The 22,810-nt window shown below is 35.4% G+C and overlaps 1 protein-coding gene across 3 annotated transcripts in view; it reads left to right on the plus strand.

The window, feature by feature from the left end:
- Window positions 1-15,410, plus strand: part of LOC145671399 (uncharacterized) — a 59,766-nt gene extending 44,356 nt beyond the window's left edge. For all 3 annotated transcript variants that reach the window (XM_081740524.1, XM_081740525.1, XM_081740526.1), the window contains exon 11: window positions 9,320-15,410. In XM_081740524.1, coding sequence (XP_081596650.1) covers window positions 9,320-9,779 — 460 coding nt within the window. In that variant the 3' untranslated portion in view covers window positions 9,780-15,410. The remainder of the gene's footprint in view (window positions 1-9,319) is intronic.
- Window positions 15,411-22,810: the final 7,400 nt, after the last annotated feature.

The following is a 22,810-nucleotide window of genomic DNA, read 5'->3' on the forward strand; positions in this document are numbered from 1 at the left end:
CGTTGCAGTTTCGGCAAATTAACTTTGCCTTCATCACTGATAATGTGTCTGATGAAGGCAAAGTTAATTTGCCGAAACTGTAATGCTATTGTTTATTAGTTAATATATGCTTTGGTCAGAATTTGTTTGTTAATTTATACAAGAAGTTCCAAAGCTAGAATGAGTGGTATTCAGAATAAATTAGGTATCCATACAATTTCCAAGCCTGTCATCGTTAATAATTCCATCATTTCACATTCCTGACTAACAAGAAAAATAACAACTCTTCTTTCAAATTTACTAAATACTCGTAACGTATTAATTATTCCATTGGGGACAGCTTTGGGGGTGGTAGGGAGAGGCATGACTATTAGCTCACCATTTGATGTGAAACTGTTTTAAAACGTGCAGAACTATTATGAAAGTTATATTAATTCTGTAGATATACAGGGTGTTACAAATATTTGTCGCAATATCATGGGAATAGATTTCTCACATCAAAATAAGAAAAAAAGTTCATATGAACCTCTGGTCTAAAATGCATAGTTTCCTAGTTATAGGGTGCCAAAAACGTGAAAAAAGGAACTTTAAAGGTCCATAGTTCCACTACTATAGGACCGATTGTAGTCGGGTCAAGACATCACTGGGGAATTAGTATGTGAACTATCCAAATATCCATCTTTCAGAACCTCCGGTACTTGCACAATTATTTTTAGAGAGCTGTTTGCGAGTACTGTTAACTCTCCACCTACCTCTCTGCAAAAATTGGTGTGCACAAGTACTGGAGCATTCTTAAACATGGACATACCAGTTCCTCAGTGATGTCTTGACCCGACTACGATAGCTCCCATAGTAGTGGAGCTATGAACTTTTAAAGTTCACTTGTTTCACATTTTCGGCACCTTATAACTCCGAAACTACCTTATTTACTCGCGTAATTTTCGCACTTTTTTAGACGAAAAAAGTTGTTTTGAAACAAGGGTGCGTAAATTATGCGGGGGAAAAAAATTAGCCAAATTAGCGAACATCATCTAATTTTTTTCCCCAGTCAAAATAACACGAAAATACCGGTACACATTTTCTTTATAGCAAGAATTGACAACAAACAAGTAATTCTAAATTTGTAGAAAAATTGATTAAGAAGTCGTGTGGTTTCTTACCTTACAACAATGGCTTTGCTGCGTTGCCAGTTGTTCATTAGCTACCGTAATTGATTCCTGGAAAAATGCTGTTTCACAAAAAGTGTCCGCGTGCGCAAAATAAAATACGCGAGGAAAATAAAATATGCAGAAAATGCCCTTCAAAAATTGGGATGCGAAAATTACGCGCGTATTTACGGTATCTACTTTTGAGCACACGTCCATATGGACTTTTGTTCTTATTTTGATTGTAAGGAATCTGTTCTCAAAATATTTTGACATATTTTTGTAACACCCTGTATTTATATACATGCTATACCTCTGCATGCGGAGGTTCATGAGAGAAAGAGGAACACCAAAATTCGCATGCGTGAGCGTGGTGGAGAGAAAACTTGTTTTGCTCTCCTATGAGCTTATCTGGAATGAATCGTAAGTTCGACTTACGTTTCGGATTCCTTGTTAAGCTGTGGGGCCATGTCTCGTATGGTGAAAAGACGTTGACTTCCAAATGATAAAAAAAGTATGTCCTGCATAAGTACACTCATGTCCAAAATGATTGTCGCATATCTATAACTGTCTTCTTGTAAGAATATAATTTGATAATGATTTTGCAGGGTACTTTTAATACTGACACTAGTGTGTATAATCGGAAAATGTATATTTGTGTTAAATTTCATAGGAAAATAAAATAAAATGAAATCTTTGAGTTTTACGTCCCACGGTTATGCCGGTTAGGCTAAAGGAGACGGTGATGATGAGTAATGAATGAAATGGTGGAATGAAGAAAGTGGGAGGAAACGGGAGAACCCCGAGAAAACCCACGCACACGGTGTTTGTCCACCACAAGGTTCACTTGGCGGGAGCTGGGATCGAACCCGGGACCCCAAGCACCAGAGGTGAACTCTCTACCACTGAGCCACCGCGGCCCCCTTCTTAGGAAAAGAATTACAAATACGAAAATTAGAATGAGTAAAACAAAATGTTGCTAAATGGACAATAAAACTTTATTTTCGTTTTATTGTTCTTATTTGGTGCTCTTTTGACATGAAATTTGGCACATTCATCTTTCCCGATCATACACATACTAACATTATAAGAAATACCGGGTGAATTTGTTATCAAATTATATTCCTACAACAACATATTTAACGACAATAATTTTGGGACATGAGAAGTATTTTCGGTGTGTCTACATGGTCTGGAGTTGGATATTCGACGCCCCAGAATTTCCGGTATTGGCCCAGCATCATGAAACAATTCCGGAGAAATATGCATTAAAAGGTTGCGAACTCCGGCCTAGAAAGAGAGAAATAACAGTGATGAAAACTGGTATTCTGATCAAACTTAAAGTATCTTACATAAAACTTTCTAAACGGCCCTATTTTTCCATGCCCTCTAACGCCAAGAAATGTAGTTTCTAAATATGTTTATTTAGATCAAAATTGGAAAGTAATTTCACCACTGGCTCGCACAGTTCATCAAGCTTCGACACAAAATACTGAATATGATTTAAATAAACTGTCTACTACTGTGGTTTGCCTTCGAAATGAAATGAAATCTTCGAGTTTTACGTCCCACGGTTATGCCGCCTAGTCTAAAGGAGACGGTGTGATGAGAAATTAATGAAATGATGGAATAAAGAAAGTGTGAGGAAACGGAAGAACCGCGAGGAAACCCACATACACGGTGTTTGTCCATCACAAAGTTCACTTGGCGCGAGCTAGGGTCGAACCAAGGACCCTATTCACCAGAGGTGAACGCTCTACCACTGAGCCACCGCGGTCCTGGTTTGTCTTCGAGTGTAGGTAAGGGGGAAAAATCAGAATACAGACACCATGATAGTATGTCGATTAAAAATGATTTTCAAGAATACTTAAAATCCAGAAGTCATCATTGTATGCCATGTGTATACATGATAATAAAAAAAAAAACATAAATAAGTTGCCCTGACGGGTCCGAGTAGAACAAAGAGAACTTGAGGAAATCGATAGTTTCAAAATCTCAGAATATTTTGACGAAAGAAGCTTACTGCAACAAAGAGATCAGGTCAAGAATTGCCACAACTAAAGAAGCATTCAAAAAGAAAAGATCACTCTTAACTAGCAGCAGGGTTGGCTGCTTTAAACCAAGGTGGTTTAAACCAGCTTTTTTTTTTTTTTTTTTTTTTTTTTTTTTTTTTTTTTTTTTTTAATCAACTGGTTTAAACCAAAAAACGAAAAATGTTCTTAAAAGTGCAAGTGTTTGTAAAATCTTGATAAACACACATTTGTGGGTTATCACGTTTCACTCCCGTATATTATTCGTATTATATTCAGACCCAAATTCCCCATTCATTACTCAAAAAGATTATTCTACAAAAGCAACTTTTGTTTTCTTTTAATAAGTTTATGAATGTTTGTTTTGTGTGTGTGTTTTTTTTTATAGTTTATTATTATTGTTATGTAATTACAATCAAAGAAAAATTCTAAATATTGTTTCATTTCAATAATGTTTACTATTGATAAAATACATCGAAATGTACTTTTTGTGTGGGGGGGGGTCATACAAACCCCACGAGAGGCATTTAGTGAAATGAGAAGTATCTTTGGTATCTACTTATGTATAAATGAGTGAGCCGAAGTGGACTCAAATAATTCGTATCTTTATTCACTTTTCTTACTGATATGTAAATTAAGTCATCGTATTTCTTTAACTTGGATTAACAAAACTCGTAGTGAACTAACTTGGACTTAATTAGTTCTTCTGTACTCTGAGAACTATTTTGAAATTGTCCATCAGTAATTATATATAATGGTTTCACTTGTGCAACTGTTTATCTATTTGTCCTTCTCAAATGACTCTTGACAATTAGACAATTATATTAAAAGTACGTAAAGATCAGTCCTTCATGAGTGAATCGGCAGACGTACCACATTTGTGGCCAATTAGTCCTGGTTCCGAGTTCAAATGAGGACAATTTCTCTCGGATGTAAGTCGAGAAGCGGTTTGGATTCCGCTTTAAGCTTATGTGACCCATTCCAGCATAACCCGGTTGTTGCTTAATAACATCAAGGCGAAACGAACTTATTTCTGTCCATAAATGATATGAATACATAGAGCAAATTATTTAAACAAAAAAAACGTAGTTTAAACCCAAAAAAACTTTTTTTTGTTGTTTTTTTCAACAAAAACCATGTTTTTTGCCAACTCTGACTAGCAGGCCCGATATTGGGCTAAGGAATAATGCTATGTATGGAATATTGGACTGTGTGGTTCTCAGAAACTTGGACATTAGGAAGTTAGAGAAGAAGTATTTAGAGAGTTTCAAAATACGATGTTGGAGAAAAATAGAAAAGATAAAATGAACATAGAGAGTAACAAAGGAAGATGTTTTTAAACGGAAGGAGAGAAGAGAACACTTTTAGCCACCATTCTTCGTAGAAAGGCCAATTGGATTGGACACATCTTGCGAAGAAATTGTCTTGTTCGTACCCATAGAGGGAAAGATAGAAGAAAACCAAGGAATAAGAAGAATAGGAACACAGCTGATCGATGATTTGAAAAATAGGAGAAAATATTGGGAGTTAAAAGAGGAAGATAAAGGTCGAGAAACGTGTAAGAAACATTCCCAGGTCAAAACCTAAAGTTAAATATTAATAATAATAATAAAATATTTAAAAACTCATTAATTCCGGGACCTGCCAAAAGGCAGACTGCTTAATAATAATAATAATAATAATAATAATAATAATAATAATAATAATAAATGAGTTGCAACTATAATAGTGAAACAAAAAGTATTATTAATATTCGTTGTGAACCATAATTTCATCATTTACAAACAGAACTTATTATTATTATCAACAGAACCGAAATGCTTGTCACAAAGAGATCCTAGGTTATTTAGTGTTATCTAAAATTGGATAATACAAAATCCTGTTCTATTTAGTAGCATCTTTACAATGTACCTTATTCGCTTACTTTAAAAATATGTTTACGAACAAATAGTGATTATTTTTATGAGGTATTTTGCCATGCAGATTACAGTTTATTTCTTAATACCAATAGATTTGTTTCTTGAGACATTTAATAATCGATCTGCCGGTAAACTTTTATTTATTTATTTATTTATTTATTTATTTATTTATTTGTATCCACGTATATATAATGAAAGTGAAATGAAGACAATGTGCCTTGCGTACCTTTGGTATTTATATTTTTATAAGGAAAGTTCTGATGCCTTTTTCCAAAGCCCACCTACATAGCCTAGAAATAGTAGATGATGTTGCCTACCTACATCCAAGTTTTTTTTTTTTTTAATAATAATAATAATAATAATAATAATAATAAAATTGAAACAACTTCTTACAACTGCAAAAGTAGCGAAGCGTTTAACTATCACTGGAATAAAGATCAGTAAAGACACTGATTACTAAACGGGAAAGGTATTTGGTTGTAAGGAACTGTGTTTATTCAAGAGTCTGTCGTCATTGTTTCTCTAGCTGTAATTTAGAATATGTTGTTCATTACCTTTCATACCAAAAGTCTATTATTACTTCGTAAACAGACTGTCGTAATTACAAACACGTAGTTAAGCACATTGCAGACGACAAAAATAAAGAATAGCACTTTCAGGTCTTATCAACTCAATTAACTCCAAGATCAAAAGAATACATGTTTTGGTTAGATTTTTATCCTTTATTGGAAGAAATATCTTCGAATTGTTTCATTTCAGGTCAAAGAATCCAACTTCAAACTTAGATAAAGGTTGCGTAGACAAATAATGGAACGTCATGGAACAAAATCACTTCCTTTTTCTTCTTTCTTTTGTAGCCGTTAGGGTCCTCGGTTCATGGTCTGTATTTTACTCTGTCCGCAGCTAATATCTCCATTTCTTTTGTTGTCTTCTCCTTCTTGTTTGCTATCTGCTCGATATTGTTTATCCACATTTTTCTTGGTGGTTTCCTCATTCTTCGGCCTTCTTTTCTAGCTTGTAAGATTCTTTTGGGTATTCTGCTTTCTTCCATTCTAATTACGTGTCCTAACCACTTTAATTGTTTCTTTTCGATCTCGCTATTCATGGGTGTTTGTTCCAACTCTTCTCTAATTTTTGTATTTCTTGTTTTATCCCTCTTTGTCTTTCCCATAACCCGTCTTAAGTATTTCATTTTTGCTTCCTGTATTTTTGATTTGTGTCTGTCTGTCAGTGTCCAGCTTTCTGCTCCATATTCTGTAATTGATTTATACAGGGTGGCCCAAAAGTAGGTATACAGTACCATACTAATCAGCTCATTGCATTTTATAACATTTCTTATTGTTATCCATCAGGTAGACTTAGTTTCTTTATTATTTGTTCTTAATATGTTTCTACTTACATCTCAAGCTCGGAAGAGCCGAAGCAAATAAACCCATCAATTAGAATGTTATGTTTGATCAATGCAGGGGTGTATACTACTTTTAAGCCACCCTGTATATTGTCTTATAAATCTGCAGTTTTGTTTTTCTTCCCATTTCACTTTTATTGGTGATAGGCGGGTTTAACTGGTAAAATGTATTTGTTGCTTTATTTATTCTGTTCAATATCTCTTGATCTGCCTTCCCTTCTTTGTGTATGGTTGTGCCCAAGTATTCGTAGCTTTCCACCCATTCCAGTTCTTTACCCTCACATGTGATCGTACCTTCTTCTTCTCTCTTTTTTGTCCTTATCAGTTTACTTTTCTTATGATTTATCTTCATTCCATGTGTGCAATTCTTTGCTCCATATATTTATTCCTTCTATTACTTTTCTACGAGATTCAGCTATCAAGACCATATTGTCGGCAAAAACGAGGGACTGTCTGTAAATTCCAATGAAATTGTAATTGGCATTTCTTTTTTAAAATCATGCTACAGAGAATAATTTTACTTTATTATTATTATTTCCACAACTATTTTGTATCTCCATATACATTCCAGGACTAGAAATGCAAGATTTAAGTGTTTGGTTAAGGTTTGTTGATTTGTTCCTAAATGTCTTCAGTCTACAACTTGACTTGGCAAAAAAAAAAAAAAAAAAAAAAGTAAGAATTTTTAAATAGTTCAGAGGCCAGACGAATCGGTTAATACCAAATGTCAACGTATGCGTTTCAATGCATTCTAGTGGTTACGTACTAATGCACAGATGTTCAAAATTAAATTCATAAATTATATCGGTAAAAGCTTCAGTTCTTTTTATAAAGAAATCTCCGGCAGAAAATATCCCACAAACAACCAGTTTGAGAACTGGTTTTCTCAAGTTTAGAACCTTTGCACAAAAGTGCAAAATATGTTTATGAGGTGATTCCGTCTTCATTAAATTATTTAACCTGGTGAACAAAGTTGAAATTGTACAAGAAAATCCTTACAGATGTAATCACGAAATAAATATGTATATTGTCCTTGATATATATATATATATATATATATATATATATATTATTTTTTTTTTTACATGAACATATCAGTTTCTAAAAGTGATAACTTATAGAATGTAGATTGTGAGAAAATTGCATTTGAACTTCCTTCCTTATTAGTCTCTGCTGGAAGTAAGAGGAGGAACCATTTGCTTGTCAGCTAAAATTATTGGATATTACAACCTTTTTACATGTTCTCAGAAGAGGAGTTATCACCTTCTACAACCGAAATATATATATATACTCGTAACTTAGTAAATTTGTTGGAAAAATCAAAGATTGTGAAAAGTGGAGAAAATTATGTAAGATTTTATGGGAATTCTGTTATTGTGATAACACCCGAAGTGTTATTAACTAACGCCGCAAGCGAAACAAATCTTCGAAAAAGAAGATAGAAAATGGTATAAATATTTGCTAGAGAAATCGTGAAGATTACACACTTTTTAAAATAAAGATTGAATCAAATGGTACTAGATTGTACTAAACTTACTAATATTCTGTTTGCTATGTTTATTTTATGTTTAGTTGTTTGTGTATGTATCTTATAGAAATCCGCTCACATTTCTTACAATCACTATAGAATATGCATTTTTAAACGATCTTATATGTTAGGTGTTACCAGTGGCATATTTAGGATTTTGTTTCGGGGGGCTATGCACAACACGGGGAAGCAGGAGGGACGGGGAGTAATTGCCCACTTAAGTTTGAGAATTAAATATATTTTAATAGATTATCTACTAATATACTATGAAAAAACGTGAAACTCGTATGTCGGTGGAGGATTTACCTCCGTTTCCGAGGCAAATCTGAAGTGGCAATCCTGCAAACACACGTTGAATATTTGTAATCTCATTTCAATTTAACTGATTTCATTTTAGAAAAAATTGGAAATATTAATTTTTATCTGTGTACGTTTTTACCTGAAAGAAAATGTTGAGACAAGTTGAAGCTGAAATATACTGATTGCAATTTTAATGGAAGAATTGCAAACTGGTGATTCTTCTGTGCTATGATACACACAAAATTTAGCAGTGAATCTAACCTTTAATTCTATTCATAGAAGAAAAAGGAAGCATCCTCTTGGTCTACCTAATTCCCCAGGCTACTTATTCCCTCCTCTTGATTTTCTTTAATTCAAACATTTACCTTTCTTTATTACTAAACTATATAAATATCTCTTTGCTATAATAACTAAAGTCCCATTGTGTTGATATCCATGCAAGTTGGTGTCGAACATCAGTTTCACTCATCAGCTCCTCTTAGTTTTGGTGTTACTGAGGATGGCCGACTTGAATCACAACTAACAACGGTTGAAAGTATGATAGGAAAAACGAAATAAAGTAACAACTAAGAAAAAGAAACAGAAAAGTAGAACGGATGAAAGAAAGAAAAAACGCAGTTCTTATATGGAATGAAATTTGACAAATATAGTATTATTTCTGAATAAAGAGCATAAGAAAATGAAAAAGTCAATAAAATTCTTAGAAATGGTCAGAAAAATTATTGTTGTGCGTGGAATACGAAAAACTAACAAGTTTATTGCGGAGAGAGGGGCTACTTACGCCCGATAGTCTTCTAAATACGCCACTGGGTGTTGTTGATATTTTTCTTTATCTTTAAAATAAATCTAATATATCTGATATTTTTTATTTTGTTCAATTTTTCATAAAATTGTTTTATGTAAAAAAATTAGTTGAACTCTCTTCATAGGCCTCGAAAGATTTTCTTGCATAAATTAAGGAGTAAAATATGTTACGCTTTTATTATTATACATGTTTCCTTTTTGTACAGGAAACACCACTCGGATGGAAGCGAGAACTCCGTGTGTTTAAATACCACTGATAACTTGGAACCTGTTGCAAACTTAACTGAGTCTCTGGAACCAGATGAGAACCCTGACGAACCAGAAGAGAAGCTGCCCGTCCCGTTAGAATCTTCAGCAATTGTCACCGTGACAGATGCTATTCATTTGGCTCCTGCTACGCTGGACGAAGGTGACGCTACGGTGACGTCAGTTGGCGTTGCTGGAATGACCACCCAATACATTCAGTTAGCGCCTGGAACTTCAACTACTTTACCGGTGCATATTCAAGTGCCGCAGATGTCGGTGCAGGTACCGGTTTCTGCTGTCCCTGTTTCACAAGGGTTTGAATTGCAGTCAGTCACAAACCAAACTGTGCAGGCGACGACAGGGTTAGTGTTTGCGCCTGGTTTTGACGTAGTGTCTGCCGTAAATAGCGTACTTTATTGAAATAAAGAAACAAACAAACAGTGAACGTTTTGTTGGCACATTTTGTACAATACTTGTTGTTATATTGTGTGTAGATTGATTTGTATATATTTTAGTTTCATTACTTGTATAAGTTTAAATCCAGTGATGGGTTGGGTATTTTGTATTACAAATTTTCAAATAGTATACACGTAAAATAGCAATTTCTATGAATTAGATAACTAGTTTTGACAAGAAGAACTCTTTTGACTTCTCTCAAAGATTGATCTTATTTATTCTGTAATAACTGCATCGAGTAACTCGCATTTTGTTAGTACCTGGTCATAAACTATAATTCAAGGAGATACTTCATTTTATGTATTTTTATTTAATATATTTTATTTATTTTTAGAGACAGTTAAATTATTGTATGACTATCGCATTATATGGAGAGTAGTAATTATTGTTAAAAGTTGCACCATACTATCTTAACTAAAGTCTTCGTCTTTCTCTCCTTAACCATAGGTTGGTGGACAACATGGAAATTTTAATTTTTTATCTCCCTTGGGAGAACTGTTTTATACTTTGATAAGGCCTCTTCTTCGTAACTGCATCTAGATATTCTATCCTTGGTCTTCCTCTTCCTGGTTTTCCTTCTGCCTTTCCCTCTATGAACACGGTGATCCAATCGAAGTGCCGAATAAAATGGCCAAGCATGCTGTTTCTTCTTTTTCCTATTATCTTCATGATCTGTCGTTCTTCATTAGCTTCCTTTAGTACGTCTTCATTCTTTTTCCTTTCGGTCCATGATATGCGCGGCATTCTGCGCCAACACCATATTTCAAATGCTTCCAGCTTGAATATTTAAGCTTTTCTCAGTGTCCACGTCTCTGATCCGTAAAGCGCCACACTCCATACCAGTGTCTTAATAAATCGTTTACGAACGTCCAACGATACATTTCTTGATGTTAGTAGTCCTCTTTTCCTATTGAATGCTTGTTTAGCCTGCGCTATTCTGGACCTTACGTCTTTTTCACTTCTTCCGTCCGAGGATATTAGACTTCCTAAATAGGGGAACGTCCTAACCTCTTCGATTTTCTCTCCATCTGTCCAAATCCTTTTCGTTCTCCGCTATCATTTATATGTCAACAGCAAAGCATAGGGTACTTTTTCTGAAGGTATATATACAAGGGGAGCTTAGATAAATTTCCGGCCGTAGAATGAAAACATGATGCTAAGTACACAGTGATAGCATTTTATTCAACGTAGTTTCCTGTCAAGTACTACGTTGAATACAGCAGTTCTATCCCATTCAATTAAATAAAATGTTGTCGTCCCCCCCCCCTCCTTCCTTTATGTCTTGTGCTGCAAACCATGCCTTTACAGTTGCAATGACATCATTTGCGTCCCTAAATTTAGTAATCTTCAGATGGATCTTAAATTTTGAGGAAAAATAATAGTCTGACGGGGCCAAAAGGAGAATGGTGGGGATAGTAAATGATGAAGAACTTTATTTCACATAGTTTATGCATTGTAATGGCTGCTTTGTGGCAAGAAGTTAATGCATTTGGACAATATTCCTCTCCCCTTTTCCTTCTATGCGATACGTAATTTGTCCATCAGGCTCATATATTGTTTGTTATTCGATGTTAGTGCCTTTCCCTTAGTATTACTCGCTCACAATTCCAAAAAAGATAACACACATAATTTTCCTGCGGATTTTCTCTGCGATATTTCTTCGACCTTGGTAACCCACTGTAGTACCACTGCATAGACTGCCCCCGTTTCCTGAACACTGCTAGCCACGATTTCACTGTACTATGTGAAGGCCAGTCGTTAGCCAATACTGTGTGTTCATTCATCAAGCATTTTATTCGCTTCCATATTCTTTGCGAAGATGTACTTGATGACTGCTCTCTTCTCACATTTGGTAAAAGTCACAAGTCACACTTCAAACTTACAATAAAAGAAAAGTATTCGTTTTTTTCTTCTTCTTCAAAACAACGTTTAAAGCATGGCTAGATAACGTACTTAAAAGGATTTTGAAACACTGTTATTTACTGCGTTATGCCGAAAACTTATCTAATTCACCTCGTATTTATTAAAATAACATGCAAGAAGTTGTCTCCTTCCTAATGACGATATTGTTACTTAAACCATTACAGTCCGTGGGTTTTTTCGGGGTAGACCCGTCTCCTCCCACATTTTCATTTGGCATGGATAAATAAAAAGAAAAAACGATATCAGCACAAAACTTTATTTACAAAGCCGCAGGACCTTAATCTGCTTTTCTATGTAATCGCCATAATTGTCAAGACACTTGTAACGTGGGACCAGTTTTTCAATGCCGATGTTATACTCATCTGCCGACAAAGATTTGAGTCAGGTTGTCATTGTTTACTTGAGTTCCTCATCGTTTGCGAACTGTTTCCACCCAAAAATTTCTTAAATTTCGGGAATAAGTGAAAATCACTTGGTGCCAAGTCAGGGCTGTAAGCAGGAGGCCAAAGATTTCCCACTTTAGACATTGAAGTTTCTGCAATGTTTGTACTGATGCATGAGGTCGGGCAGTGTCATGGATGAACAACACTTTTGTCGACAGCATTTCACGTTTCTTGCTTTGAATGGCGCGTCGAAGTCATTGTAGAGTTTCACAATAGGCTTCTAAGTTCATTGTTGCTCCTCTTGGCATGAACTTCGTACTTCACATTTGGTGGGATTTTAAATTGACGCCAGCTTTTTAAGCGTGACCGCTCAGCATTGAGGTGAAGGTAAGAGCTAAATGCGCCGGACTTTTTGCGGCCATTTTGAAAACGGTGCCCCAAATCGAAAATTGTTTCCTACAAAAGTTGTTTCGTATTTCAAGGACTATTGAATGAGGTATGATTCAATACATGTTCCCATTTGAAAATTTGAAGTTGGCCCCTGGGCCCCCTTGAAGGAGGGCCCCGTGGGTCACCACGACAACACCATGTGATGTGCTCTATGACATTTTCCTATATCAGTTTTTGTTTCATCTTTTTATTCTCAGCAATTTCGGATTTATAAGCACTGGACGTTTCATCTGATATAGGACCCATTTTTTGCGGCCATTTAAAAACGGTGGCCCAAATCGAAAATTGTTTCCTACAAAAGTTGTTTCGTTTTTCAAGTACTATTGAATGAGGTATGATTCAATACATGCTGTTATTTAAAAATTTGAAGTTGGCCCCTGGGCCCCCTTGAAGGAGGGCCCTGGGAGTCACCACAACAACACCATGTAATGCACCCTATGACATTTTCCTATCTCAGTTTTTGTTTCATCTTTTTATTCTCAGCCGTTTCGGATTTATAAGCACTGGACGTTTTATCTGAAACACCCTATATATATACATCGTTTATAATGTCCAACCAGGAAAACGGAGAAACCAGAAAAGGGAGAAAAGCGAAACTTCGCACGAAACAACTATAAGGAGGAGGGACAGTTTTGCACACATTAAACAGAAACATTAACAGTGTTGCCAACCCAATATAAAGTTTTTTTCATCTGGCACTACGTCAGATTATTACATATTTCAAATCAACATGTCAAACGAAAACTTAAAATACCACATGTATTATTCAGTGTTGCAACCTAAGGATGTTACAGTATCATAAACATCCAAAGTTTGGAAACCTCTATCACACATACAGCACAACGGAGATGGACAGGATAATGTATATCGAAACTACCTTAGCGTTGGATACTATGATCATAGTGTGACGTGTTTCGAGTGTATAGGAACGAAGTTACAAGAGGTTAGAAATTTGAAATGAAATGAAATCTTTGAGTTTTACGTTCCACGTTTATGCCGGTTAAGCTAAAGGAGACGGTGATGATGAGAAATGAATGAAATGGTGGAATGAAGAAAGTGGGAGGAACGGGAGAACCCCGAGAAAATTCACGAACACGGTGTTTGTCTACAACGCGAGCTGGGATCGAACCAGGGACCCAAAGCACCGGCCTCTGGTGCTTGAGGTCCCGGGTTCGATCCCAGCCTCCGCCAAGTGAACTTTGTGGTGGACAAACACCGTGCTCGTGGGTTTTCTCGGGGTTCTCCCGTTTCCTCCCACTTTCTTCATTCCACCATTTCACTCATATCTCATAATCACCGTCTCCTTTAGCCTAACCGGCATAACCGTGGGACGTAAAACTCAAAGATTTCATTTCATTTTTTCCAAAGCACCGGAGGTGAACGCTCTACCACTGAGCCATCTCGCCCCCAGGTTAGAAATTTGAATTTTTTTAAATGGTTTATTTCGAAAAAATGCTTAGATAAGTATAATATCTAGTTACTTATATGGTTTGCAATTGGCAAACAAATCATTTTGCCGTTTATAGAACTTCGATATTTCAAACCGTTCCGGAGATATAGTTATTGATAAAGTTCGCTGCACTGTTGAAAATGGCGTATTGTGGAAAATATATAAATGGATTGTTTTCCTTCACTTTTATAGCATTTAGTAGCTGCATTTGCAACAAGTCCTCGCAGTTATATGATTTAAGCAGTGTGTACTGACTTGATAGTGTACTATAAGGAATCACATGTTTTTGTGTTATAGGGATGATTATCTTAAAGAAAAGTTGTGTTTTCATTACTTTCAGATGTTTGTAGTTGTTGAATAAGAAAATGAGGAGTTCATTGATAATATTTAACTTGTAAATTTTCTGCTGCTGTAGATCCCACGAGTATATACCAAGTATTACGTTAACTGCAATGGAAATTTTATTTTAATCAAGGGAGTTTTTGAACCACTATCCCAAAAGGATATCATTAGTCGGTCCGTGATAAAGAAACTTGACGTCGTATCTATTAGGGGGCAGGCAGAGTGGTAGACGCAGTGGTAGAGTGTTAATTTCTGATAGAGGTCCCTGATTTTATCCCAGACCATGAGAGTTCGTGATAAACAACACGCCGTCTCAAGAGTTCTCGTGTTTTCTCCCTCATTCTCATTCCACCAATTATTTCCGTACTCAACCGTTACTTTAGCCTACAATGCATAATCATGAGGCTTACAGCTAAAAAAAATCATTTCATTTAAACAAGTACCAGTGCCAACAATCGTTGTACAAAAGTTGGACGTTAATGAGTTTTTCGGTTCTTGAGCTATGTAAGTAGCAAATAAACAGGTAATATACTCACTCGTCAGTGTAATAAAGTCGAAATATCCCTGATTGATAATTGTTACGATACCCGCAAAACAAACTGTAAAAGGTAATGTGAGTCAGGAATGGAAATCTTTTCGATGTCTGTTGTAATTTTTCTTAGTTGCTTTTTGAAATTCCACCATTTTTTCTTTATTTTATCCTGTTTGTTTTAATTTAAAAATCGTTTTGCATATTTTCACCAACCTGTATCTCCGGTGAAACACTAATTTTGAACAATGTTTATTAGCAATTTTTGTCTTGTTTTGTCGTCTTTATTATGAAATTATTCCAAATAAATTTGTGTCGGTTGTGTATGTTTAAGCTGTAATTTTATGTATTCAGAAGTTTAATTCAATCGTAATTTATTTTTATTTAATAAGAATAAAAATTTTATTTTGTTAACATACTATATTAGATGTTTATAATTTTATATTGTTTAAAATGTCTTCTTGCGAGTTTCTGATTTAAATGCTGAAATAAAATAAATGTTTCTGTTAGACTGGTTACATTATATTTTTTATTGCATATTCCTGTCATGTATGATCAGTGTTAAAGTTATTTCATTTTCGTTATCGCCTAGAAATCAATAACGCCAACAGAGTAGTCACTTTATGAACCTCGCTCGTGCTTCGTGATTATAGGGTTATTTGAAAAGCGCACCGGTTTTGTTACATCAAATTATGAACTTTACTTTTTCAAAACACACTAACAAAATTCATGAACATGTTCATTACATATTCCGATTTCAGGTATGGTGAATGACGTCACGCATGTGACCTCATCTACTGCGCTGGTATGCAATAACTGTGTTCGTGAAATTCCCTATGATTGCCAGTCACCGCAAGCAATGTTTTGCACCGAACGACCACTATGATGACGCACAGTGGGGCGAAAACGCAAAAAGCTGGCCAAAATATGATAACTATATTCAAATTGAATGAAATTTAGTATTAAGGGGTTATTGAGGCTGCTGATTAAGATTCTGCAACTAAAGTTGAAAAAAAAATGGCGGATCCAACATGGCGGAATAAAATTTGCAAAAGTCGAAAAAGTCGTAGAAATGTTCTCAAAAGTGGCGATAAAGGGGTTATTGAGGTTGCTGATTACGATTCTGCAACTAAAGTTGAAGAAAACAAAATGGCGGATCCATAATGGTGGAATAAAAAGAATGTCAACATACTTCGTATCACTTTTTTCACATATTTTAATGAACAATTACTTCTTACTTACGTTCTTATTTATTAGAAATGTATTATTACTTAAATGACACAAATTATTGGTATTTGATTCGGTTATGATAACTGGAACGGCTTGTCACTGTAACATTAAATGAACAATAATTAACATCAACACGCTTCGTAATTGGCACGTTTTGGCAGCTACGTTTTTGTCGTCAGCATTAATTAATATTCCGACTACCATTCTACAAAATATGAACGTGGTGCACGAGGGTGCACATAATGTTTTCAACGCTTCAAGTTAAGAAAATATATAAACAATGAAAATTTTGCCTGTCTTGCGATTCAAATTATAAATTATTACATCATTATTATTAATTTTTCACTTCATGCACTTATTCTACTTACCAGTACGATATAGGAAAACTTGACAGATTTAAAAACTATGAACGCGTTACAACCGTTTCAACGGACGCGTCACAATTCTAGTTCTCTACGCATTTGATCTGCTGAAGGGTCTACTTAAGACTGGCTCAGGTAGTCAGAATAAAGTAAAAACCCTATTCTATTTATGGATTTGGGCCCTTCTAACATCACTCTAGCCAACTACATAAAAAATTCCTATATTACTAACTTTCGTTTTTTTTTACTTTTGACCAGCTTTTTGCGTTTTCCCCCCACTGTGCGACGCCCAGGACTTTTAATGTTCACTGTTGAACGTGTTTCAATGAACTTTTTCATAAGTCAGCGAGCTGTTGATTCATTCGGTGCCTCTTTTCGCCCTAGAACTACGCGAAGTCGCCTGGCAGGTGCTGCATAACTTTCTCCTGTCTGATAGAAAGTTTTCACAATTAGCACACGATGCGCTATAGTGAACTGCTCCATGGCTAGACACAGACTGAAGAAATGTGAGAAATTCAGAGAAAGGCGACAATTGGAATGATTGTGGGCAGAGCAACAATACAAAACAATGTCGGCAACCGAGAAACAAAAATTTGCCAGACGATCCAAAACGGGCGCGCTTTTTGAATAATCCTTTACAAACATACGCAATAAAAATTTGTTGCATTATTAGTTCATTCTGAAATAAGTAATTATAACCAGTGGCATAACCTTAGGAATCCCGATATCCTCTGTTTACAAATGTAGATTGTATCTGCTTGGAAGATGTCGTGACAGTTTCACAATAACATCCTCTGCCGAACGCAAGAGCTTTCTGTCTTACTTAAAGCAAGTAGGAACAATGCTGACTCGTCTTGCTCGAGATTTGTGTACTCTTTCGTCTTCGGACATAGCATCAAGGCTTCTGACAACCAGGATTCACGTTGATCTTGAAAGTCAGAGAAATGCTTCAAAATATATATAGTCAGTTCAGAGTTCCTATTGCTCAAGCAATGTTAACAAACTGAAAATATGAAGGACACCTCAGAGAATCAATGCATATTCCAATAGAAGATAGAAAGACTTTTTTTTTTTTTTTTTTTTTTTTTTTACTTTAGAAATAAACAAGCTCGAAGAGCACCAAAAGGTCTTAAAACTTCAAACTGTTGAAATTCGCTGCAAAGAATGCTCTGGTTATATTAAATGGTGTCAAGTAGAAAAATCGGGATTGGTAGAACATATTGTAATTGAGGAACGTGACATCTCTTTTTCATAAACCACTTTGCTTGCAAAGTGTTCAGCCTACTAGGACAGGAAAGTCAAGGAAGCCATAGCAATGCTGGAGAAAGGCAACAATCTTAACAGTAACGGGACCCGCTTAACCAAACAGGTTTCGTTCATTGGTACAGCAACGAAAACAATCAATGAGGACATGCGTACAAACTCAGACAATTAACTAATCAGAATGAGACCATAGATTAACGCTGATAGGGCGCCTATATCGACCAATCAGATTCCGCATTTTCCTTTGCCAGCACGTATCTTGTATATAAAGGAGTGCTTCTGTTTGGTTCTCTCACAATATACTCTGAAGATGAGATCAATGTGGTCGTTCTCGAAATATCGAACAACGATGAATTTACGTGGTTGTTATTCTATTCTGTTCAATATTTATACTTATTTCTCGATATTTTTCGTATGTATTAATCTTCCTTTTGTCTTCTTTGTTCCTTGTTTGAGGCTGGCTACAATAACACAGTTTCAGATTTTTGTTACGATTCGTTTACGGGAATCCACGATTTGCTTATGTAGTCCACTTTTAAGTATTATATGACCAGTCAGTGTGGGATGGCTGCCTATTGAAGCATTTTTAAAGTAAATTAACAAAAAATTGGCTACTTACCAATGAATCCTCCCTTGAAAAATTTTTTTAAAGATTTTGACGTTTCGGAACTCTCAGGTGGTTCCTTCCTCAGTGGCAAGGTAAAAAGTATTAAAACAGAAAGGAGATAAAAGATGTTGCCCAAGTTCGATCAATGTTACCAGTATCAAGGTTCAATGCAGGTTTGTATTTATGAATAAAGAACGATTCTTTAATGTCTCGGGGTTTTTTTTTTTTTTTTTTTTTTTTTTTTTTTTTTTTTTTTAGATGAAGCGCCAAACCCGACATGCCTTCTTCTTGTAACTTTTTTGATTGTCTAACATGTTCCTTCACATGCGTGTTAATATTACATTTAGTTTGGCCAATGTATGAGGAATCACATTCGCAATGGACGCGGTAAATACCTGCCTTATTTAATGGCACGCGTGTAAAGGAACATGTTAGACAATCAAAAAAGTCACAAGAAGAAGGCATGTCGGGTTTGGCGCTTCATCTAAAACAACATTCACATAATATAGAACAGGTTAGGGTAATAGGTCCAGGAAAATCAAAAAAACAACGGGAAATTTAAGAGTCGTTCTTTATTCATAAATACAAACCTGCATTGAACCTTGATACTGGTAACATTGATCGAACTTGGGTACCTATCTTTGATGCATACTTTGGATCTGGCAATAGTAGCCTAACATAGACACCACGTTCTTTTTTATTCAGTTCATTCTTTTTTCACTCTGCTCTTTTCATCTCAGGATTTTTTTTTTTTTTTTTTTTTTTTTTTTTTTTTTTTTGTACGATACTTTTATATAGTGGTATGTATTCCTGGTTTTACTCCTTTTATCTCCTTTCTGTTTTAATCATTTTTACCTTGCCACTGAGGAAGGAACCAGCTGAGGGTTCCGAAACGTCAAAATCTTTTTAAAACTTTTTCAAGGGAGGATTCATTGTTAAGTAGCCAATTTTTTGTTAATTTTGAATATCCTCCCATCCGCCCATGTAATTATAATCATTTTTAAAGTAGTTTAAACTCGTGTTTCTAGGAAACAAAATTTATGCTCTTATACCATTATGATCTTCATCCAGGTATATATAACGGAAAGACATTACTACTATAATTTTACGAAGAAAAACAAATATTTATTCGACAATTTAACTTTTTTTCAGTCCCTATTCTGAACCAGAGAGCAGATCTACATTCCTAACACGAACAACAGAATTATGCAATTGTTACACTGTTTTTACTGGCATGAATATTTGTGGATGTTAATTCTTCAAGTTGTAGAAAATATTTGCGTGCCTGGATTTCCGTTCCGAGTTAATGCATGAGGGCAAATATTCTCCAAAAAGAAAGGAGGGTTAATTGAATTTAAGTACTTGTGCTGAGAGAAGTCAAATAGGTTTCGTTCTTCTCTTGCTCAGTGTAGTTAAGTTGAGTCTATTACGTAGACTTGATCTATAATACTCATTACTATTTTTGGGCAAAAAAAAAAAAAATAGCTAAAGATATGTTCTGAAAAGTTTGAGTGTCGTTCGAATTGTATTTTAGTGGAATGAACGAGGGACCACATAGTACTGCAATACTCAAGAATGAGTCTTAACAACAACAGAAACAAATGAGTAGCGGTGAATGACGAAAATTTGAAAATAAAGTTTCAACGAATGAAAGCTAATAATTTGTCCCTGCTAATACGATCGATATGCCCATCGAGGCAAAAGTCTGATGAGAAATAGGGCCTATATTAGACTATGGATATGATATGTTCTGTTTAACTCCGTTGATAGAGTAGGATTAAGAGATACAAGCAGTAATAGTCTTCGTAAGGTTATTCAGATGCATTTTCCGACATTGAGGGTCATTTCTACACAAGAACACCATCTAGCTAAGTTCTCTGTGTTTTGTTGGAGATCGTCTTCGGGAGAACAGATAACTTCGTAGATTTTGACAATTTCTGCGTACATCTGATTACCATGATCATTAATGTATATCCAAAAAAAAAAAAAAAAGAATAGGGTCAAGCAGAGAGCTCTGTGTTACTTCTGAGGTAACCAGTGGAGGTGTAAAACGAAATCAATGTAAGATAACTGACATGCTTGGAGGTAATTATGTAACATTTAATATTGCATTGGAAAACCCCTAAAGGGAAAGTTGACGCTTAAGGAGACAGTGATTAAAATTCACGCCTCTTAGTTTACATAGTGAATTCCAGTTTCCTATTCAGTATGCTTTTTAAAAGATGTGTATTAGGTAGTGAAAAAAGTTAAATATGTGAAATACATGGCAAGTGTATCTTCAAACATTCTATTTTAAGATGAATACAACATTTGAGTGGCTCGTGTGAACATAACGGTAAGCGCCACTTCCAATTAAATTGATTTATTTAGTGGAATGGGTTGCAATCGTACCACAGAAGAGTATGTAAGTAGTTTAATTTCGGAAGTGTGCCTGCAGATGGCAGGAGAAGCTAGTTTCGTATGTGTCACTGCATTGAATTGCATGGGAATGGTCAACCTTCTTTTCCAGTTTACTCAAAAGTTAGAAAATGTGAGATAGCATTATGTTAGCACGAATCACTAATATATTGATATTGTTCGGTGAAATCGCTACAGTATTACCAAGCTAGACTCGGGTTTCGTCCGTTTGCATTAATAAGTTGCCTGAGTCCTGCTTGGGCTTCGTCTGTTTGCATTAATAATTTACCCCGAGTCCTGCTTTGGCTACGTCCGTTCACGTTAATAAGTTACTCCAAGTTCTGCTCCGGCTTCGTCCATTTGCATCGAATCCTGCTCGGGCATCGTTCTTTTGCATTAATAAGTTATCGGAGTCCTGCTCGTGCTTCGTTCGTTTGCATTAATAAGTTACCCCAAGTCCTGCTCTGGCTATGTCCGTTTGCATTAATAAGTTACTCCGAATCCTGTTCGGACTTAGAATCCAACGTGTTAATTTCGTTGGAAGCTTTGCTAAAGAGAATGTAGATGATATTTTATTAAGATTATAGGCTGTAGAAAAAGCATATAATGTTCGTTAGTGTTGATCTTCTTTTAAAAAGCCATGTTGATAAGGAGATGCCCGTAAGGCTGCACGTAAGAGAAAATATGATCCAAAGAAGTGGATACGAAAGCCTTGGAGAAAACAAAGAATCGAGATGGGTTCGTAGTTTAAAATAGTACCGTAGATGCGGGCTACTTGGACTCAATTTTGCAATAAATTCGTTCTTTCGGCCTGTTTTCATCCACGAAAACTCGAAAGTTATTGTCATAACCCATATTAAGTTGAACTACAGGCTTTATTGTACATATCGAGTACAGTTTTAGTTACATACATTGAAAACAAAGCACAGGCGATTATTGTAAAAAATGGGTCCAAGTAATACTCGCGTTCGGGCTACTTGAACCACCCCCATATTCTCCTACAGAAAACCATTGAAATCTGCTCTGAGACTAAGTAGGACGTAGGTGTTCCAAGAACAACACTTTTTATTTACCGCAAACCACAAAGAGAACATGTTAAGAGGTACTATCAAATATAATGACTGTAATAGCTGATTACGTTTTCTTCTACAGCTGCACGAGCCCTATCTATATTAGCAGCGAATCTAGTAGTTGACTGGAGGTGCAGTTTCTAAAATAATTTAACCAAATCTTTTCTGGGAAGATTGTCTTAGAAAACAATGACAGTTCGTCCATGCATGGCTAAATAGGACTTCACAATAAATCTGAAATCAAGTTAATTAACGAGGAATCCGAAATCACAAACTTTATCAAGATGACTAGCGGAGGCTAATTCTTCTTCTTCAGTGAACACTTTCAGATGGCCCGGTTTCTGCCTTGAACTGTTCTTTAATCTTCTTTCTATGGTGGAACGACTTATCTTGAAGTGAGCTTCTGTTTCTTTTTGCGACATTTTCCCCGACTGAATTGCTGGTAAACATTCTTCAAGCTGTTATGAAAAATCAGCATATTTTCGACCTGCAGGCAATCTTTTATATTGATGTACCATTTTGTACCGGTATCCTTAAGGAAACAATGAAAAGTCCTTACTTGTGTGACACGTGACAACAGACCTTTATTTTTCATTGATAAAGATAACAAAGGATGGGGTGGGATAAAGATAACAAAAGATGTGGCAGGACAAAATATCCATGTTTTCCAGGTCATATGTAAACACTTCATAAATAATGCAATTACGCACATATCTTATTGTATATGACAAAGTTTACCATGTCAGTCTCATTAGTGTAATGAAACCATGAACTGAGAATTTAAAAACTAATGACATACGCTAAAGGTACTGCTCAGGAATTTTTCTTCTATTGGTGGGGTAATGTAATGAAACCATGAACTGAGAATTTAAAAAATCATTTTTTCATAAAAATTATAATGGCAATTTGGTAGGTGAAGATGGAACTAAGTTTTCTAACTTTTGCATACATGCATCACATTATTTTTTAAAAAAAATCACAAGGACAGG

The sequence above is a fragment of the Thermobia domestica genome, chromosome 15 (genome assembly GCF_964235325.1).
Source record: "Thermobia domestica chromosome 15, izTheDome1.hap1.1, whole genome shotgun sequence".
NCBI classification, from domain to species: Eukaryota; Metazoa; Arthropoda; class Insecta; order Zygentoma; family Lepismatidae; genus Thermobia; species Thermobia domestica.